The sequence below is a fragment of the Puma concolor genome, chromosome A2, assembly GCF_028749965.1.
Source record: "Puma concolor isolate L17-30 chromosome A2, mPumCon1.1.hap2, whole genome shotgun sequence".
Lineage (NCBI taxonomy): Eukaryota > Metazoa > Chordata > Mammalia > Carnivora > Felidae > Puma > Puma concolor.
This window is the reverse complement of record NC_141668.1, coordinates 61,080,962-61,101,689: the sequence shown is the minus strand read 5'-3', so window position 1 is coordinate 61,101,689 and position 20,728 is coordinate 61,080,962. Positions and strand designations below refer to the sequence as shown.

At 35.2% G+C, this 20,728-nt stretch overlaps 1 protein-coding gene and 1 long non-coding RNA gene across 4 annotated transcripts in view; both read right to left on the bottom strand.

Moving 5' to 3' along the window:
• Positions 1 to 2,738, bottom strand: part of LOC147583228 (uncharacterized) — a 264,338-nt gene extending 261,600 nt beyond the window's left edge. Inside the window, exons 1-2 of the long non-coding RNA XR_015246510.1 lie at positions 2,247 to 2,738; positions 389 to 700 (exon numbers count right to left, since the gene is read on the bottom strand). This is a non-coding gene — a long non-coding RNA (uncharacterized LOC147583228). The remainder of the gene's footprint in view (positions 1 to 388; positions 701 to 2,246) is intronic.
• Positions 2,739 to 3,657: 919 nt separating this feature from the next.
• Positions 3,658 to 20,728, bottom strand: part of CRPPA (CDP-L-ribitol pyrophosphorylase A) — a 325,844-nt gene continuing 308,773 nt past the window's right edge. For 2 of the 3 annotated variants that reach the window (XM_086694960.1, XM_025929290.2), the window contains one exon: positions 3,658 to 4,262. Coding sequence is in view for 1 of the 3 variants with exons in the window: in XM_025929290.2 (XP_025785075.2) it covers positions 4,158 to 4,262 (105 nt within the window). In the remaining 2 variants the exon portion in view is untranslated. The remainder of the gene's footprint in view (positions 4,263 to 20,728) is intronic. The other variant, XR_015246505.1, reaches the window with a different exon arrangement.

The following is a 20,728-nucleotide window of genomic DNA, read 5'->3' as shown; positions in this document are numbered from 1 at the left end:
TTCTAGAACATAGCACTCATTCAATAAATGTTAGTTATTTTTATTATTATTTTAAATGCCTATATTTCAATTCAATATCATTTTAGGCCCAAGAAAGTTTAACTTCCTTTGTAAACTTTTCTAAAACTTGCAGGTCTGTTTTTCTTTTAGTAACTATTAAATAGGGAGGAAGAAACCCTCAGGACCTTCTAGTACTTTGGGACCAACATTTCTCCTCACAAGCATTCTACTTAGCAAAATGTGTGTCTGTAGATACATCCTAGATTTGTGAGGACAAACATACTGATGCACTGCCACAGATGTTCTTTCCTTGGTTACCACTTGGGGTGCAATAAAAAGTTTCAAAACATAGTATTAGCAAACAACACTGAGCATTGCTTTAGCTCACCTGTCTGGTGGAGGTCACCTGAACTGGCCTGGGGAACCCTGCTGCTCTCAGCCGGGCCTCTTCATCCATTTGTTGATTATCTGGACATCAGCTGATCTGGGCTTTTGTTTTCCTTTGGAGACACCAGGCCAGGTAGGACATGTTCATCTCATGGTGGGAGCAAGAGCGGAACGGAGCAAGTGGCAACATGCAAAGTCTCTTAAGTCTAGTCTCAAGCATACACAAGCCACTTGTGCCTCACTCTGCTGGTCAGAGCAGCTTACACGGTGAATCCCAAAGTCAAGGTGTGCACATATATTCCTCCTATGGAAGCTAAGTGGAAAGAAAGAATATTTCTGAACCAAATTCAATTCACTACCCCCATGCAGACACTGTTAAGTAATCACAGTACTCCGTTCCACTGTGACTGAATATAGCATTTATATTCTCAGCAGCCATTTTAATTGCTAGGAAACCTGCTAAATATGAGGGAAAGAAGAAAAAAAAAACCTGAGACTTCAGATTTTGCACATTTTTAATATATTTTACAGAATAATAAATCTGGATCTCAAATTCTATAAAATAAAACATCACTGTTATTTTCTGAGAGTAAATGTTATATTTATTCAATTGTAATTGAGTTAGTTTTAAAAATATGTATATATACACTAAATATCAATGATAACTGCCATTGGATATTAAAATACCAACCACTTAGTTATTTATCAAACACATATTTTGCTTTATAAAGAGAATATATTGAAAATCTTGAATAGTGTGTTGCTGTCATTTAAAAAAATATGTACATTTTTCACAATTTTGAAACTAAAAATGTACAAGAACATATAAAATGGTACAGTACCCCAGGCACCTCACATAGCCAGTTCTGACTTATTTTAAACCATACTAATAAAGCCCAACATGATAAGTATTTTTCATTTATTCTGTTTATTTTTGAATTAAACTTTTAAAATTCAATCTTTCTTCATCAAAATGGCTTTAACACTTAAACTATTACTTATTTTTCCTTGGCCTAAGTAGTTTCAATATTAAAAGGAAATAAAATGTGAAGATTTAATATAAGAAAATGTTTTACTGCATTGTAATTTTTATAAAATGATCATTGTATTTATACATAGTAAAGTTTTATAGTGCTAAAGATCCAGTATGAAAGTGAAAGTTTACCTGTTGAGCCAATGCAAATCGCTTAAAGTGACCACAGAAAGAATGGCTCTGAGTGGAATACAGAAGTCTAATTCTTACCTGTAAATTCATATACTTGCAACGAGTTATCTCTCAAACTGAGCGGTTTTAAAAAATTTATTCCTCTTACCAGTATGTCATTAACCAAACCATTGAACACACTGTTAAATTCTTTAAAAAGCTAATTAAATTGCACTCAATTAGCAAACATTTAGAAAAAAGAGTCTTTCCACAGAACTTTCCACAGGTAGAGGACAATGCACACCCCTGAAGCATAAATTACTATTATTTTTAACGATATTTGGGAAAATAAAGTGAAAAAAAGACAGTTCCCATGAAAGTAATTAAGTTTACAGAAGCAGTGATGAAAATGTAACTATAAAGTTTGCCTCTGGATCTCTTAAACAATAAAAACAATCAGTTTATCTTTCTCTCTTGGCTAATACTTCTCTCCATTCCCTTCACCTCTAGGTATAATTACCAATTAGTCTATGTTGGAAAGATGGCTAAAAAGCCTAAAGCTTCAGGACTTTCCTCTGGTCATTGGGATGATCTGTCCCTCCTTATCCATTCCTCCAATGCACATTTGGAGCCTCTGGCTTACTTCCCATAGCTTTTCGGCTGGATGTCCTTTGCCAGCAATATGATTAAACAGGGAGATGAGCTTGAAACTTACTATGAGTGGTCCTGAGTTTAATCCCTACTTTTTGTCACTACGCAGCCCCATGGCTGTGGACAAGGCAGTTAAAGATCCCTGAACCTCCAGTTCCATCTAAGCAGTCAAGGATGTGAGAAGACTTCTTTAAATTATTTTCAAAGCTGTGAATCACTTTATAAACTGTAAAGAAAAAGATTGAATGCTATGATAAGGTGATGATGATGATGGTAATTATTTCATGCACAATTTAATATTAACTAAAACTTCATTACACTATTCCAATTGCCTAGGGTAAACTCACAGTCATTGCTCCTAGATAAATTTTCATCTTGCATAACAGTCCATAAATAAGTTGGAATCTAAGGTAACTTAACTAGCACTCAATCGATAGAATAGTTTTGCTGTGTCATAGATAGGCCGATTCTTGCCTTTTACTCAAAGGCACTTTCTCTTTAAAACCCTGATAACATTTCCCTATTTGCCTTTATAAGCACTTCCAAATTCTTAAAACATTTTCACCTGAAGACTTAAAAAGGTGCAGGTGTGAACCTTTCGCAACACAGCCAACCCACCACCTTAACAATGACACAGGCATTCTAACCAAAAATCTACACATTATCCATATATTTTCATCCTCAAGAATTTGAATTATATCATTTATTTTATATTTCTTAACATCCCTAGAGAGAGAGGAAAAAAGTGGCAAGCCCAGAAATTTACATCCAAGCTACACTGAAACAATACATTTCATTTAAGAGAATGAATTATAGTATTAACTCCAGGTCCATTATATTCTACTATTACTGAAATGTAAAACATCAACTCTCCCACCAAAATAGATCCTTGAGAAAAATAGAGAAAATCATCCAACTTGTTAAGAAGAAATTCCTTAAGGTAGGTATTTCACAGTCGATCTTCAACTGATAACATCTCCTGCAGCTTTTATAGTTTCCACATGTAACCTAAGTCTTGGAATCTGATCTAATGTGTTTTATAAAGTAAATGTAAATATAGAATAAAAGTTATCTCTAATGATTGGATGTTCATAATTGTAAAATTTAGTTTTAGGGAAAATCATTTACACATTTAAGGTGTATATACCACGGGAAATTTGAAAGATTGAAAACTTGATTTTAAACAACAGCAGTATCTGTATCAAAAAATAATTTAATTCTTGAAGATGCAATGACTCCCTCCTTTTCAAAAAAGACTAATTTGGGATTGACCAAAATAATTTCACTTTCATGGGGATTTCCAGTCTTCTTTTAAATGTATCCAGAAAAATCAGAGACCATTCAAAGTAAGTCAAAATTATTTTTCATAAACCAAGGAAAACATACAATTTTAAAACGGAAAGTAGGAGAGGATTACATCTTCTTTATGGACCTAGAGTAATGTGGGCCCAACAGTGAAAATATCTCAACCAGAGTTCCCTGTTATCTCCTCTTTTATTTATTTTTTAAGGTGTGGAAAATTAGAATACAGGTCAAAATATCACAAGGAAAGAGGACAATTTTAGTATTAAGAATAATTCTAAGTCGTATCTTTTAGTATCAAGACAATGTGATTTGCTAATTAACACAGAGATAAGATCATGGTTGTTTTCTGAATTCTCATTTCGAGGATGATTAGCTCAGCCATCATTATGTCTATTCAATCTTTTATGCTTTTGTGCAAAGATTATGTGAAAGCAATTACTTTCCATTTATCTATTTTCTGATTCGATTTATATTTGACATGCACAAAAGTATATTTTTATTTCACAGATATAAACAATGATCCACTTTTTTAACCCAAACATCACATCCCATCAATTATGAGACATAAAAGACAATATAAACATGCCACTACATATAATAGGGAGGGAGCACAGCAGAGATACCTAGATAAATGTTTCTAAAACCCAATAAGTAATTATCTCTGTGTTCTTCATGCTACCAGGAGCTGACCAACAAGTCCAGAATTTCTTTCTTTGATTAAGGTGGCAATAATCGTAGCACCTTGCCTTAAGCTTTCCTGTAGCTTCTGCTCGTCCTAAAAAAATAAAAAAAAATAAAAAAGAAGATAATAATAATTTTTAAAAAGATGTCACACATTAAATTTAATAGTTACTTCAAGTTTTTTTTTAATATTTCTTCATTTTTACTTTTTCCATCAGCTTTATAGAGACATAACTGACAGATAACATTGTATAAGTTTAAGGTGTACAATGTAATGATATAATATACATATAAATTATGAAATGATTACTACAAGAAACTTAATCCATCACCTCATACAGCTACCACTAACTACAAGGGTAGTGAAACATTTAAGATCTACTCTCTTAGCAACTTTCAAGCATAAAATATTGTTACCTATAGGCACCATGTTATACATTAAATCCCCAGAACCTATTTACTTATAAGTAAAGTTTGTACTGTTTGATCAACATCTCCCCATCTCCTCCCCACTCAGCTGCTGGTAACCACTATTCTACTGTTTTTATGAGCCTCTCTTCAAGGTATGCTGCTCTCTAGAGTAGGCATTTATGGAACTCAGGCCACAGCCACTGGTATATACTTGGTCCCTCAAATAAAGAAGAAATTAAAAAAAAAAAAATTTAAGGTATATATATTTTTGAGAGAGAGAGACAGAGCATAAGCCAGGAGGGGCAGAGAGAGAAGGAGACACAGAATCTGAAGCAGGCTCCAGGATCTGAGATGTCAGTGTCAGAGCCTGACACAGGGCTTGAACCCATGAACCATGAAATCATGTTCTGAGCCCAAATCAGAGGGTTAACTGACTGAGCCACCCGGTGCCCCCAAGGAGAAATGCTTTTGCAAGCACTTTTCATTATATGCAAAAAGTATCCGCTGAAGATACCAAGAAAACTCTGCCACAGTTTCAAATGCTAACAGTATGAAACAAAAGATTTTCCCTTAATCCAATATCTGACCAACTTTGGCTCATCACTCAAGTGTGAATAGTTCATCAATGATGCAAACCTTTCCTTCATCTTGTTTCTGAGTGTTCTCCAACAACAGACTTTGTTATAAACTGTGAATGCTGGTTGGGAGGAAAAATAAAAACGGCTTGTTGTTTGTGAAGTAAGGATCAGGCAAATTAGTGAAATGACTTTCTCACAAGTTGCTAAAATGTGGTTTTGCCTTTGAAATCATACTGCCTATGAATATATGTTTACTCTAATGATTTACTCTTCTTGAGGGGATGAAGGGTTGATAGTATGAAGGGGAAAAGAAAGTCAAAAGAGAGATAATATCTTTAAAAAGATTTTTGTGTTATTAATTGCACTAGGTTCAAAAAGAAGGACCTGGTAACCAACCTCTAAATGTGGGCATCATCCTTAACGCCTTTTCCTTCCCCCCCCCCATGTTTATTTATTTGTTTTTGAGAGAGAGGAGTGAGCAGAGGAGGGGAAGAGAGAGAGGGAGAAAGAATCCCAAGCACACTACATGCTGTCAGCACAGAGCCCAACGTGGGGCTCAAACTCAGGAACCATAAGATCATGACCTGAGCCGAAACCAAGAGTCCAACACTTAACCAAATGAGCCACCCAGGCATCCCTTTAATGCCTTTTCCTAATGTTCAGTGTAGCAAAGTACCTCCTGCTTCTACCTCCTTGGTGTTTTTTTCAATCCATACAAGCCATTCAAAGCCCTGCTGCCAGCAAAACATCTCTGTCCTGAATTACTGCAGCAATTTCACCAACAGTCTCTTTCAAGTCTTGTCCTCTTCTACCCTGTTTCCCACACAGGAATCAAAACACTTAATGTAAAGTACAGATCTGCTCACCTCACTACACTGCCTAAAATCCTTTCAAGGCCACCTTTTGAACTTCAGGATCAAGTCAGAACCCTTTACCTCTTTACCCTTCCATCGTCTTCCTGCCTTTCCCTTATGATCACTAAATTCTCCCAGCCACACAGAACTGCTTACGATTGCCCAAACAAGCTCTTTTTCTAGCGTTTCCCCCCTTTGCACCAGTTAATGCCTTTGCCAGAAAAGCTATCCCACTCCCTTTCAAGTTTGGCTGACCGTAGTTACTCTTTATAGTTCGACCCAGTTTTCAATGGTTACAATCTACCCTAACTCCTGCCCTCCAGCCCAGTTGGGTGAGGTGAATCTGTTTCCACAGCTATGAATTCCTCTGGTACACTGAGTTTGCAATAGCCTTTTGAGTTAACCATCTATCTCTTCTACCAGATGATGAGTTTCTTGATATAAAGAATTTTTCATTTTCTTTCTGAATACGGAACACTTAGTTCAATGCCTAACACATGGTAGCACTCCACAAATTATAATGAATTCAAATCACAGGAGGCTATATGATAGAGAAACCATCACCCTCTCAGTTTAACTCATTTGTTAATAACAGTGACCACTTTTGGGTTACTTTGTTGACTTCTATTTTCACATTTAGCAGGAAGCCTGGCAATGACACAAAGAATATAATCAAAACCTTTCTACTATCACACCTTCACCGCTCAGAGATCCAAGGTTCCTCACTTATGAGGATGTTGGTGAGAGACCACCTCTGCATAAGCTCCTCTTTTCCATCAATTTGCCTGATTGTGTTCGAAAGGGGGGAGCTGGGGAAAACCCACAAAGGGGCTAAATGGTCAGTACTTTGCATCTTGCAAGTGAGGTTTTTTTTTAAAGATTTTTAAAATTAATTATTATTTCTTAGAGAGGGAGCACACAAGTGGGGTAGGGGCAGAGAGACAGAGACAGAGTGAGAAAGAGAGAACCTCAGGCAGGCTCTGCACTGTCAGCACAGGGCCTGATGTGGTGCTTGAACTCGTGAACAGTTAGATCACAACCTGAGCTGAAGTCAGACGTTTAACCCAGTGAGTCACCCAGGTGACCCTCAAGTGAGTTTTTTTTTTTTATTTTTATTTTTTTAACGTTTATTTTTGAGACAGAGAGAGAGCATGAATGGGGGAGGGGCAGAGAGAGAGGAAGACACAGAATCTGAAACAGGCTCCAGGCTCTGAGCTGTCAGCCCAGAGCCCGACACGGGACTCGAACTCATAGACCGTGAGATCCTGACCTGAGCTGAAGTCGGACGCTTAACCGACTGAGCCACCCAGGCGCCCCTCAAGTGAGTTTAATGACATTTCAATATTGGATTTCAAATGCTGTACAGGTTTCCTGAAAATCACATATTAAGAAATCATTCTAAAGCCATATATGTTTATGCTTAAAATGTTATTCATTCATAAATACACAGAATACTCTAAAACTGAACAAAATACAAATTAACTATAAATACGTATTTGTCACTCCTTATGATTAATTAATTACAATACTGCACAGTTTATAATACACACCCACACCTGTCTCATTTATTGAGACATACAAAAGATGATGAAAATTAAGTTTCCTCCTCTAAAAATAAACAGAAAAAGACTATCTGAATAGCTTCTATGAAACCAGTTTATACTTGTGATAATGAAAGCCACCAAGTAACAAATGAACAAGGGGAAGAAATCTATTTAAGATCCTAGGGCTACAAAAATCACATTTCTTTATCTTAGAATAAGGCTTCTATCCTCATTTTATAGTCCCATAACTTACACATTTTTAAACAATGAATTTAAGTAAGAATGCTCTTTTAAAGGTTAATTTATTTGTGCAATCTTTATAGGCATCATTTAGAACGATTTTAATTCAGTGAGAAGAAACTATATTATTCTACTGTTTTCCCTCCTAAGCTTACTTTATTCCTGAAAAATAGAGAAATTTAAAAAGTGATTAAACAAGATGCTGAGACACACCTACAATCAGAAAATTCTAGTATGTACAAAAGCAGATATTCAAATAATGTGTGGATTTCAAACTCATCTCAAAATTTCTTACCTCTATAAAAGTATTGCTAATGTAGTTTTGAAAAAATGCAAATTCACATAGATATTTTTTTTTGAGAGTGAGAGAGAGAGAGGGTGTAAATAGTGAGGGGCAGAGGGGGAGAGAGGAAAGTGGCACTCACCAGGGGTTTGTGTTTTATCCAAAGTGGGGCTCGAGCTCCTTGAACCCATAAACTATGACATCATGACCCGAGCCGAAGTCAGATGATTAATGGCTGAGTCACCCAGGTGCCCTGGCTGAGATCTTTAAAAAAGCATTTCTTGCTGCCAGGGGATATGCAAACCAGTGTTTTTAACCCTTGAGGAGGGTGGGAACACAGGGGCCTTACAGGTGGTCATTTTATTATCATTCTCTCTCTCTCTCTCTCTCTCTCTCTCACACACACACACACACACACACACACACACACACACACACACGTATATGTATACATATGTGCATTCCCTTGTGTATACCAGGTATTATATAATAAAAATGTTTAATGTTAAAACTAAGCAAATTCAACATAAATACTGAAAACTCCTGTTGATAGTGCACATTCTTGGTATGATATAACGAAATGGCATTTACTGCTGTGGTCTTCCTCCCCAAAACCCATAAGCCCAGTCTAATCATGAGGAAAACATTACATACAAACAAAAGAGGGCATCCTACAATATATCTGACCAGTCCTCCTCAAAATTGTGAAGTTTATCAAAAAACAAGTCTGAGAAACTGTCATCGCCAAGAGGAGCCTAAAGAGACATGACAACAAAAAGTAATAAAATATCCTGTAATAAGAAAATACACTAAGTAAAACTAAGGATATGTGAATGAACTATGGATTTTAGTAGTTAAAAATAGGGGAACCTGGGTGCAGGGCATGTATGTTCAATTTAAAAATATTTCTCGATTTATGTGCCAGAATTACAAAATTTGAATTACAAAGGTAACTTGTGCACACCAGCCCATTTGTATATTCCTTAAATAAAATACACTATTCTTTTAATAAATTATGCAACTGATAAGGGCACCAACTCTATCATGAGTCCGCTGGTACTAAAATACAGGCTTTGACAATATTCAAGTGATTTTTAGCAAATTATGTAGTTTCATAGTTCTTTTTTTTTTTTCATCTAAAACAGAGATAACAATATTAGCTACATCACGGCTTGTCTGTGGGGACTACATCAGACACCCGTAAACCACAGACTTAGGTAAATATCCATTCATAATAACTATCAGAATTATTTTATGGTGTGCGCTAATTTCACACATGACAGAGGGGCTGATATCACCCTCTGATCATATGTGACAGTTTAATCTGATCATCTACCATATGTAAAAATACTGTTGCAGGTCTTGGACAGTCACCTCTCTATGTCTACAACCCTTGAAAGACAAGCCTATTAGCTAAGATTCACCCCTGCTATCGTGTTGAGAGATTTTTTCCAAAGTATAAAGTGATACAGAGCCCAAGAAGAGAAGAATGATAATTTCTCAGGCAGAAAAGACACAGATTGCAATTTAGAGTTGTTAAGGTCGTTGGACTTCTGCAGGCAAAGTCCCTGGGAGTGGGGACTTGAGAGAAGTTCTAAAAATCTGCTAAAAATTCCTTGATTCCTTGGCCAGCTTTTAAACTGGGCTTACACAGGAAGAAACTCAATGGGGTCTAGCAGAGAATAACTGCTGGAAAGCTGGGGAGCTGAGCAAAAGTTTCAGAGGCTACACCATACTGAGGACAAGAAGGTTAGATCTGAGTTCGGCTAGAATGAAGAGACCTTGGTGAATACCCATGGCTTGCAGTTCAGAGCTCTAAAAGGCTATGCGTGAAGCCTGGGAATAAAGACAAAATTGAATTGGACCGGCCCTAACAAAGGTTAAACAGTCTCCAGAAGATCAGGTTGATCTCCCAATAATACAAATGCTTTCCAGAACAAATTTTAATATTCTTTGGAGGAAGATAAAATAAGCTAGAGCGTTTAAAACGTTTTATAACTCAAGTATGGCATATAATAAAATCTTACTAGATGAGTAAAGAGGCAGAAAGCAAAAAAAGCAGGAAAAAAAACCATAAAGGAGAGAAAATGATCCATATATTGGATCCATATATTGCACCATTTTCAGACATAGTCCATATGTTAGAATTGGCCTGAAAGAATTTCAAAATAACTATAATTAATATGTTAAATAAAGATAGGGAAGAGATGGCAACATTGATGAAAAATGGACATTTTCAACAGAGAATGGGACCTATAATAAAGAATGTTTTACAACTATAAGATGTAACACTTGAAATTAATAACTAATTGTAGTGGTTTAATATGAGATGGGCAGGGCTGATGATCCTGAGGGCAGATTAAAATAAATACATACATATCCAAACCAAAGCACAGAGAGAGAAATGGTGAATTGTTGCTATAATCATCTTAATACCTGTGACCAACTACTATTTCACTTCCCTACCGCTTCCTTATCTACTGTTACACCCCAGCGCACCACCAGAAAATTTGTTTGGGACATTTAGAAAATCACCTATGGGTTATCTCAGCAGCCATGTCACCTGGGAATATTCACTACATGAAACTAACAAGCAAAAAAACACTCAACCCCATTTCTAGACAAGCAGTGCAATGTCATGTACCTAAATGTGCAAAAGATGAGGCTGAAGGTAGTATTGTTACAGCTGGCCCTAAAGGGATGAGAGAATTCAGAGTGTGGTAAGACCACTTAAGGCTGGAAAAATGCCTGAAGGAGGTACAAGCAAAGGGTGAGAAAAAGGCAAAAACTGCAGAGCCCAGGATGGACAAGAAATACCGAGGGAACAAGAAATCATGACTAATTTTCATGGTGGCATATCACTGTGAGAGGCTAGACCTTGCAAAGATATTGCAAGAAAAGTGAGTACCCAAACTCCCCCCTACACACACACATACATAAATAAATTTACCAAAATTACATTTATCAACAGTTCATATACTATCTGTAATTCTAGTAATTTCCAGGCTTTAGGTTTACCTTAATTTCTACTCACAAGTCATAAAGAGCATAAACTGTAAACATGGCACACCAATTTTTACATTCTCACACATAAAAATCAAAAGCATACATTTCGTGAGTTTAAAGAAAAACAGGAGAGTATTTAATGATACAAAATGTGTTAAAGTTTGTGTTAAATCTAAATTATTGTCATAATCGTAATTACTTCTTTTATCTTGCTCACTTCATAGCAATGTAAAATTTTTGAGAAAAATCATAAAAATTGCCAATTCTAACCTGTCATAAAACAATAAAAACATAACTTTTAGCTCAAAAATACAGCATTTACTTTCTTTGGTTACAAGTGTATTTAAACAAAAAATTGGAAGCCAGCAAGAAAGGAAATAAAGAATACAGTGGTCTGATTTCTTGAAATACTAGAGGGGAAAATAGCAAAAAATTAACAAGAGTTCTTTTTGGATGATGGATTTATGGCTATTCTTATTTCTTCAGTGTGTTTTATTTTCAAAATTTCCAAACAGAACACAACTTACTCTTCTAGTAAGTAGAGTAAGTTGTTCTAATATTTAGTTTCAAGACTGTTTAAATCCTGGTAACTAAATTTGATTTGTTATCACATAAAGTCAATAATATAGAACACTGTCCAAATTTCCAGGAAATATTTATCTTCATAAAAAATCTTAAAAATCTATATGAACACTTCTTGTTTGAATATTTTTGTCTTCATTAGACAGTCCAAGAAAGAATTATGTTAATAAATCACAAGGCCTTAGCTTTCCACTGACTTAGAGCTTAAGAAAAATATCTTGGACATCACACGAAAGGAAACAACAAAAATTTTGTCCTTAATTTTATTCAATACATTAACAATTGTTCACTGAGATCCTGGATAGTTTACCATGCTTTTTCATATTAGGAAGAACATTAGATGAAATATCAACATATAATAGCTATTTTTAATTTCATATACTCTCAAACTGAATTATTTGGGATTAAAATTCATATGGATTTCATATGACTTCATCTAGAAACATCACATTTAGCTATTTCTTTATCCTTTGTCATTTCAAGATTAAGATGAAATGCCCTATGTTGAGATGAAAGATGCACAGAAGTTGCAATTTTTGTCTTAAACACAGAAGGTAATTCTAAATTTACTCCACAGCAATTAAATCAATGGAATGTCAATGGAATCCTGGTCTTTAGTCTGTCTGTATGTAGTTGGTTTCTTTTCCAGTTGATACATAGGTGTCCATATGATGGTTGTGTGTATCTATCAACTTCCATAAAGGAGTAAAGTTTTGATGCAAAAATTCTCACGGGACTTTGAAGCAGTTGGCAAAATTTGGGAACTCGGGGAAAGTAGGAGGTGTTATTTTCATAGAAGACTGGGAATGACAGGAATGGTTTCATAATTTATAGCAGCTCCTCTTTTCCCTCCTCCGTACCAGCTACCAGTAGTGCCATTTTCATATAAAGCCTATGTCTTCGAAATTCCTTACTCTATGAATGTGCCCTTCCATTTTCTCAAGGACAACTTATGGCAGAACTATTCCCAGTGTACATGAACTCTAAAAACTTTTTAAAAGATTTTTTTTTAAACATTAAATTCTATCACTGTACTACACTGCTCTGAGTCTTTGAATTAAAGAGGCATAAACAAATTTATAGTATGCTGTTAGAACCAAATTTATGTCTATTTTGCAGAATATGTTGTCAAAGAATAGCAGGAAAAGCTATGACATCATTGTTGTCCAAATCTTTATAGACAACCTGAAAGGAAATCTTTTAGAGATACTCATCCTCCCTACACATCACTCCTAAAGAAAACAATGTACTGTGTTAAAAGGAAGACTATAAAGTTAAAATATATGTATATATTAATTTAGGCTTTAGATATGTCACTAGATTACACAGCTCTTTTTGAAGCGTAAGCATTATGTTGCCTCAGCAAATTCCATACCTAAACCCTAATTCAATTTCTATGAGTTACAAAACCATCCTGAAATTCAGGTTGCTCTTATTTTGATATTAATATCCTTCTTCCAGCTATCCTTGTTTTGGTGAACTTATGCAAAATAATATCAAAATGTCAAAACTGTCAAGCACTCCAATTAAAAGCTCACTATAACATACATTTACAGAGAGCGTATACAATATACAAAAATATATCATAAACAATACATAAAATGCTACATTGTTGACTTAAAAATCTTTTAACACTTTTGTTACATTTATAAGATAATATCAAAAAAATTGTATATATTTTCCTGATATGGAAGGAAAAAAAAAATCTAACGGTAACACACTGCCCCCTAGTGGATATGAAGATAAAAGTTTGCTGTGTATACTTTTCCAAAACTTCAGGAAAAAGCAGTCACTTATTGATGAGAGTTTGAGAAAAACAAAACAGGCCTACCCAAATGAAAAGCATTTGTCTCTTGATAATTTGAGTTAAACAGCTGGCTCCTGAAAACCTCGGTAATAAAACAGTATGATATGCACTTGGAGTTACTTATTAACATAATCATCACATAGCAGTTTCAGTCTCCTTTTTTCTTAATGCCTTACCCATACTGTAGGTATTCAATAAGTATCCGTACAAAGAGTTAACTAAGAAAAATAATCAGTTAACAAAACTCTGGGGTCCACCACTGTTGCTTACTTAACAGATAAAGATAGGAAAGACCCAAACTTTGCAGTGTTTAGCGCCATAGCACAGGGGGGTAAAACATGGGCAACCAAAAAGCAGATGTCTACTCTGAGAAACAAGCAGTTCATTGTTATGTCAATTATTTCTAGATCTGGGATTTGTCACACTGTCATCCTTTATTTTCTTTTAACATCATTCTTACTATCAATTCCACAACTTAATAAAGTTGAAATAAAGTGTTCTCATACACAATGTCCTTTTTAATTAGCAGAATGTTTTGATCCTACACAACTTGCCCAGCAGCCCTGCTAGCTTTCTACTGTGACATCCCTCGCCAGTCACACTCCAACTGCTCAAAGTCTGCATCCGCACCATCCTTTGGCTGGATGCTACAGGGATGCTGGATGCTACCTAGGATGTCTTAACTGGAGTGGTCTAGGATGTCCCAGCTGGCTACTCTTCTTTGCTTTTGGCTACAGCTCTCATCTCACTAGGACACCATTTTCATTATCAAACCCACCTTACTTTCAGCACGTACTTGACATTACAATCTAAATCTCTCCACAAACAACCTAATTAACCCTTCTTTTTTTTTTTTTTTTTTCCCCTTCAACGTTTTTATTTATTTTGGGGACAGAGAGAGACAGAGCATGAATGGGGGAGGGTCAGAGAGAGAGGGAGACACAGAATCGGAAACAGGCTCCAGGCTCCGAGCCATCAGCCCAGAGCCTGACGCGGGGCTCGAACTCACGGACCACGAGATCGTGACCTGGCTGAAGTCGGACGCTTAACCGACTGCGCCACCCAGGCACCCCCCTAATTAACCCTTCTAACCGTGGTTCTCACTTCTTTACTATACAGAATCCACTTTTGTGGCCATACTGGTATAATCAGCTATTCCTTCTTTAGTAAAATGGTTTCCTCATAATTGTTTTTCTACTTCACATCAATTTTCAAAAACCTGGCTGTGATGACATGCTCTAATGAAATTATCTATTTTAGTGAACATCAGTAATTTACATTATCATTCTCTTATTAGTATTTTTATTAGGTTTCACACATATAAGTCTTATTTTCTTAGCTAAATTGTAGATAGTAAAAGAAAAGTCTCCTAAATTAAGCTATAACATCAAATAAAGTACTATATTCATAGTAGATACTCAATACTTACTAGATCAATTTGCTAATTCTATAAAGATCTGGTCCTATATATGACTATTAAGACATCTCTGAAACATCAAAGTATTTAGATAAAGGATACATCTTTATAGAAATAACCTATTAACAATAAAGTAAGAAAAAAAAAACAAACCCTGCTTTCTGTACTTGAAAATTGGAAAGATGTCAAAGGCTAGAATTTTGTGTTACATGATTCCTCCTCCTATGAAAGAGTGCCTAGTTTGGGAGTTAAATCTAAGGGACATTGATAAATTGACATTGATATACCTAAGTCAAGGGGATAAAGCCAGATGATGAGGCAAACATTCTCAGATAGGGTAGGTACATAAGCAGAAAAGCAATATATACTAGACATTGGAGGGCAATGGGTACTGTTTCCAGAACGCATGAGAAATGACAAGGGGGACAGAAAGATTATGCACGAGAGTTTCATCTTGAGTGGAGGTCTAGGTAGAAACACAATTAGTGGGAAAATGTTGATGATTCTCTCAGAGCAGAAAAACTTTACGTTTTTCCTGTAAATTTTAGATTCAAATTTTTAATTACAAACTTAATACAAGGGAAAAACTTAAATGGATCAATGCAAACATATTTTGTTGGTAGCTGTGTGTGTGCGTGTGTGTGTGTGTGTGAGAGAGAGAGAGAGAGAGAGAGAGGGAAAGGGGGGGAATTATTGTTGGAATAGTTTTCAGCAGTTAAAAAGAAAAGGATGCATAGTTAATGATCATTAGATTCTTGACTATTGGTTAAATGGGTAAATAGTATCCAAAATCTTAATCCCCAGGTTCCACAGAAAAGTGTTTAACATTGCATTAAAAACTCTATTTTCTTCCAAGAAGCATGCTTTCAATTACAACTTACAAAAAGAGTTGCATCCAGACCAGACTGGTGCTAATTTTTGTCAGTATTAACCAGCAAAAAGTAGATTGGCCAAGCTCCCTCCAAGAATCAGAGCAGAATTATTTCTCAGGAAGAAGCTCACAGATAGTAGAATTGTGCCTCTAAAGCTTCTTCCCAGGGAGGAGAAACAAAAAACCAGATATGCAAAGCAGCATTCTAGGTGGAAATAACTTACTGGAATTATCAGAATTCAATCGCTTTCTGAAATGACACTACTAAGTGAAGACAACAGTAAGATTAAAGAAGATGATTCAATCATAGGATTGGGAACAAAGAAGGAATAATTTTATGTCATAAGGGATTTCATGTAGGTATTAAATAAATGTATTTTGAATTAAAAATCTCATTGGAGGTGACAGATAACCTACTTTTTCTATATAAAACTGAATTCAATAAGTGGAAGTCAAATTTGAAAATGTTTACAACTCAGAAGAATAAAGGACAAAAAATAGTAAAAAGTCAAGGCATTATATTAAAAACTAAATTATATAAGAAAATTGGGGGAGAAAACACAACAGATTATGCAGAAGTTATCACGATGCAGGAAAAAAAATCCCTTAATTAAATAAGATAAGGAATTGCAGAAAGGTATCATTTAATGCCTTGAAAAATTAGTGACAACCGTCAAAGAAGCCATATTCAGATGTTACCTTCAAATTTAAATATAAAAATTCAACAGCCTTCAGCAGACAATACAGATTATTTCCAATAAGCAAGAATGGTTCATGTGTAACTTTTGTGAAATGCTAAGTATTAAAAGAAAATGGGGTTTAAGGAAAACATTGTTACCATAGAATCCTGACTGTGTTAGAAGAACAAAAAAGGAGGCATTGTGCAATATGCAAGGGCTCTAAAAGGCCAGTTAGTGGAATGTTTCTTTAAAAAGAACTATTTAAAAACTTAACTTATTCAATGATTAAATGAGAAAAAAAGAATAGGGACTCCTTTTAACAACTATTTAAGGAATTTAACTAATACCAGACAGTAAGCTATATATCAAGAAGTAACAGACACATAGTTCTTTACCTCTATGGAATATGTGGTCAGTTAAGTCAAACAAACACATAAACATATTCTAATAACAAGTTATGAAGGAAACAACAGACCCATTTATTAGCAAAATAAAATCAGCATTAGAATTATCAGGCACAAAACATTTGTAAAACCATATTAAAAAATCCAAATAAATCAACACAGGAACACAAAAATGCGCAAGCAAAACAACATTCTCAAATATGTAGATTTGAAAAATAAAAAAAAAAAAACAGAACTCATACAAATGAAAAAATTGCTGAATTTAAACAAACAAAACAATTTCAGAGTATGGGTCAGAATAGAGATTAGACCTAACTGAAAAGAGTATTACTGAAACTGAACACAGAGTTGAAGAAATTACTCAAAACTCATATCAGAGATGATAAAGAATAGAAAATATAATAGAAGTTTATGGAATTTGGCAAATAGGACAAAAATGTCCAATATATATTTAATCAGAACCCCAGAAAGGGAGAACAGAGACAATGGGGGGAAATAAAAAATAATTATTGCTAAAAAAACTTCCAGAAGTTATGGACTACATGAATTCATTCATAAGGGAAACCCACTAAATTCCAAGGTTGATAAAAAGGAACACAGACCAATAACAAGGGAACTGTGAAACACCAAATATAAAGAGACAATCAAAAAGCCACTAGAGAGAACAGACCAAGAGAGGATTAACAATAGACTTACAACAGTCTTCCTCACAGCAACAAGGAAGCAAGAACATGATAATGTATTTGTAAAGAGTGCTAAAGACAAAAAGCAAACACTAACTCCCTCCAAAACAAAACAGAACAAAACAAAAAACTGTTAACCTAGAACACTTATTACTTCCTATCACAAACACTATGTATCAACAATGAAGATAGAATATGGGCTCACTCACTTAAACAAAACCTAAGTTTATTCATTTTATTTTTTTCTTTTTCTTTTCTTTATTTATTTACTTATTTTATTGTTAATTTATTTATTTTTAAAAGTTTACTTATTTATTTTGAGAGAGAGAGAACATGAGTGGGGGAGAGGCAGAGAGGGAGAGAGAGAATCCCAAGGAGGCTCTCCCTCTCTGCCTCTCCCTCACTCATGCTCTCTCTCTCAAAATAAATAAATAAACTTTTAAAAATAAATTAACAATAAAATAAGTAAATAAATCTGAAAACAATGTCTCCAGAAAATTAATGAAAATAACGTTTAAGGGGTGCCTGGGTGGCTCAGGTGAGTAAGTGTCCAACTTTGGCTAAGATCATGAGCTCATGGTTTATGAGTTCAAGCCCACATGGGACTCTCTGCTCTCAGCACAGAACCTGCGTATGATCCTCTGTCTCCTCTATCTCTGCCCCTCCTCCCAGCTCTCTTTCAAAAAAAAAAAAAATTAAAAATTAATTAAAAAAATAGCATTTAAGGGGTGCATGGGTGGCTCTGGTGGTTGAGCAGCTGACTTCAGCTCAGGTCATGATCTCACAGTTCAGGAGTTTGAGTCCCACAATGGGATTGCTGCTGTCAGTGCAGAGCCTGCTTTGGATCCTCTGTCCACATTTCTTTCTGCACCTCCCCACTCATGCTCTCTCTCAAAAATAAATAAACATTTTTCAAAAAAGTAACATTTAAATACAGACGGTATTTAAAAGAACAAAAAAAAAATACTGGCTAAGAACAGCAGCATAAAAAGTAGAAGGTGGGCAATCAAACAAAATGTTCTAAGATCAATGAAATTGTAGGGAGAGTGATTAAAATTCTAACTAGACTTTCACATAAATACGCAAAGTAAATTTCAGAAGGCCTCCTAAATGTCTAATAATAGAATGTGGGGGTGCCTGGGTGGCTCAGTCAGTTAAGCATCAGACTCTTGATTTTGGCTCAGGTCATGAGCTCATGGTTCATGAGTTCAAGCCCTGCATTGGGCTCCACACTAACAGTAGGAGTCTGCTTTGGATTCTTTCTCCCTCTCTCTGTCTGCCCCTCCCTTGCTCTCGCGCTCTCTCTCTCTCTCAAAATAAATAAATGAACTTAAAAAAACAAAACAGAATGTGAAACCCATTTATTAGTTAAGAGAAAACAGAGTGAAAAACCATTGGGGCTTCCAGGTACCTAAAACCAAAGATGGTTCTCACAATATTTTAGGAAAAAAAAACAAGAAAAAGGAAAAACAAGAAAAAGAAAAGGAAAAACAAAACAAAAAACATAAACAAAACTTAACAATGAAAAGATCAAAGAAAATTTACACACAACAACAACTTGAGTATAATTTGAAGAGAGAGAACTTCCAAAATAACTTTAAGTCAAAAGAAAAAAAAGAGAAAATCACCAAATTAAAATAAGCAATTTCTCATATTCTTCTGCCCTAACACAAGCCTTATAGCAATGAAAGGCAATCTGGGAAAAACGTAGAAAGAAGGAAGAAGGGACCTACTGATGAGTAAAAAGCTGATCTAAAATAATCGCCACAAAGAGTAAGCCTGCCTTAAGTTTGGTAAAACAGTAAAAAGAGTGTACATGTGACCAGCATGACCATTTTTAAAAGACTTAAAATTATGCTGGATTTGAAGTGGGAGCCTTATTCTGGTGGTGAAAACCACAAAAGGAAGAGAGAAGCGATCTTTGTCAACTGAGTGGTAAAGGGGAAAAGAAACAAAAAGGAAAAATTTTAGGGTCCTGAAATACAAAAGAGAAAAAAAAAATTAAAGGACACACAATTCCTCTTTCCACCATTAAATGAGATAAATTAACTAAACTGTATTTTGCTATATTGACAAGAGAGGGTGGCACTGAATTAGGTACTAGGTAAACTAGTCAAATCCCCAATAGATGCACAGGAGAGAACTTAATACAGCCATACAGAGTTATTACACAACAGAAAGATTTAACCACCCTAATTAATGAACCACCCTCCATAAGAAGAAAGAGTTAAGCAGAAGACAGTAAAGTAACACTCCAAACGGAATAGAATTTTTTCAGAATTGGGAAACTAAGAATCACACTAATGTTTCACACACTCAAAAAAACCAAAAAACAAAAAAACAAAAAAACAACCCAAAAAAACCCAATTAGAATCAACAAGGTCAGCAGGGAGCTATCCAAAGTGGATTATTAACAACATCAAATGAACTCCAACATATTATAAATAAATAAAGAGCATTAAAAGGATGGCTAGGAAAAGAACTAACCTCAGTAATTTTGAACAATATTATTTTGATTCTATACTTTAAGATAAAGAACTGTATATGACTATCATATCCTAATTAGTAAACTTATTTTCCCAGAGTGGCATTTCTGAAATTATACTAGGGTGTATTCCAGGATTCAACAAAGAAGTAAACATACTGCTGATAATGAAAGATTCCTCACTGTTGGAGAAAGTATTTACATATAAGAAAAGGGAGAGGCTATGGGCACCTGGGTGGCTCAGTCTGTTAAGCGTCTGACTTCAGCTCAGGTCATGATCTCATGGTTCATGGGTTTGACCCCATGTTGGGCTCTGTTCTGACAGCTCAGAGCCTGAAGCCTGCTTTGGATTCTGTGTCTCCCTCGCTCTCTGACCCTCCCCTGCTCACGCTCTGTCTCTTTCTCTCTGTCTCTCTCTCAAAAATGAATAAACACTAAAAAAAAAACTTAAAAAAAAAAAAGGAAGAGGTTAGAAACACCCTCTAATGTTAGACTGGAAACAGATGTCAGTATGAACTCAGTTGATTTGAGATAGGTTATAGATTATATACAAACACACACATAGTTATAGAAATAGGTGTATGAAAATATATATATTTCCTAGCAAAGTCCACTGTAAGAGAATACAAATAATGACACTCTGGAGCAATGAACACCCTTAGTGCCCAGATTCTGGTTTCTAAATACCATCACCTACTAAAAGAAATAAGAATTA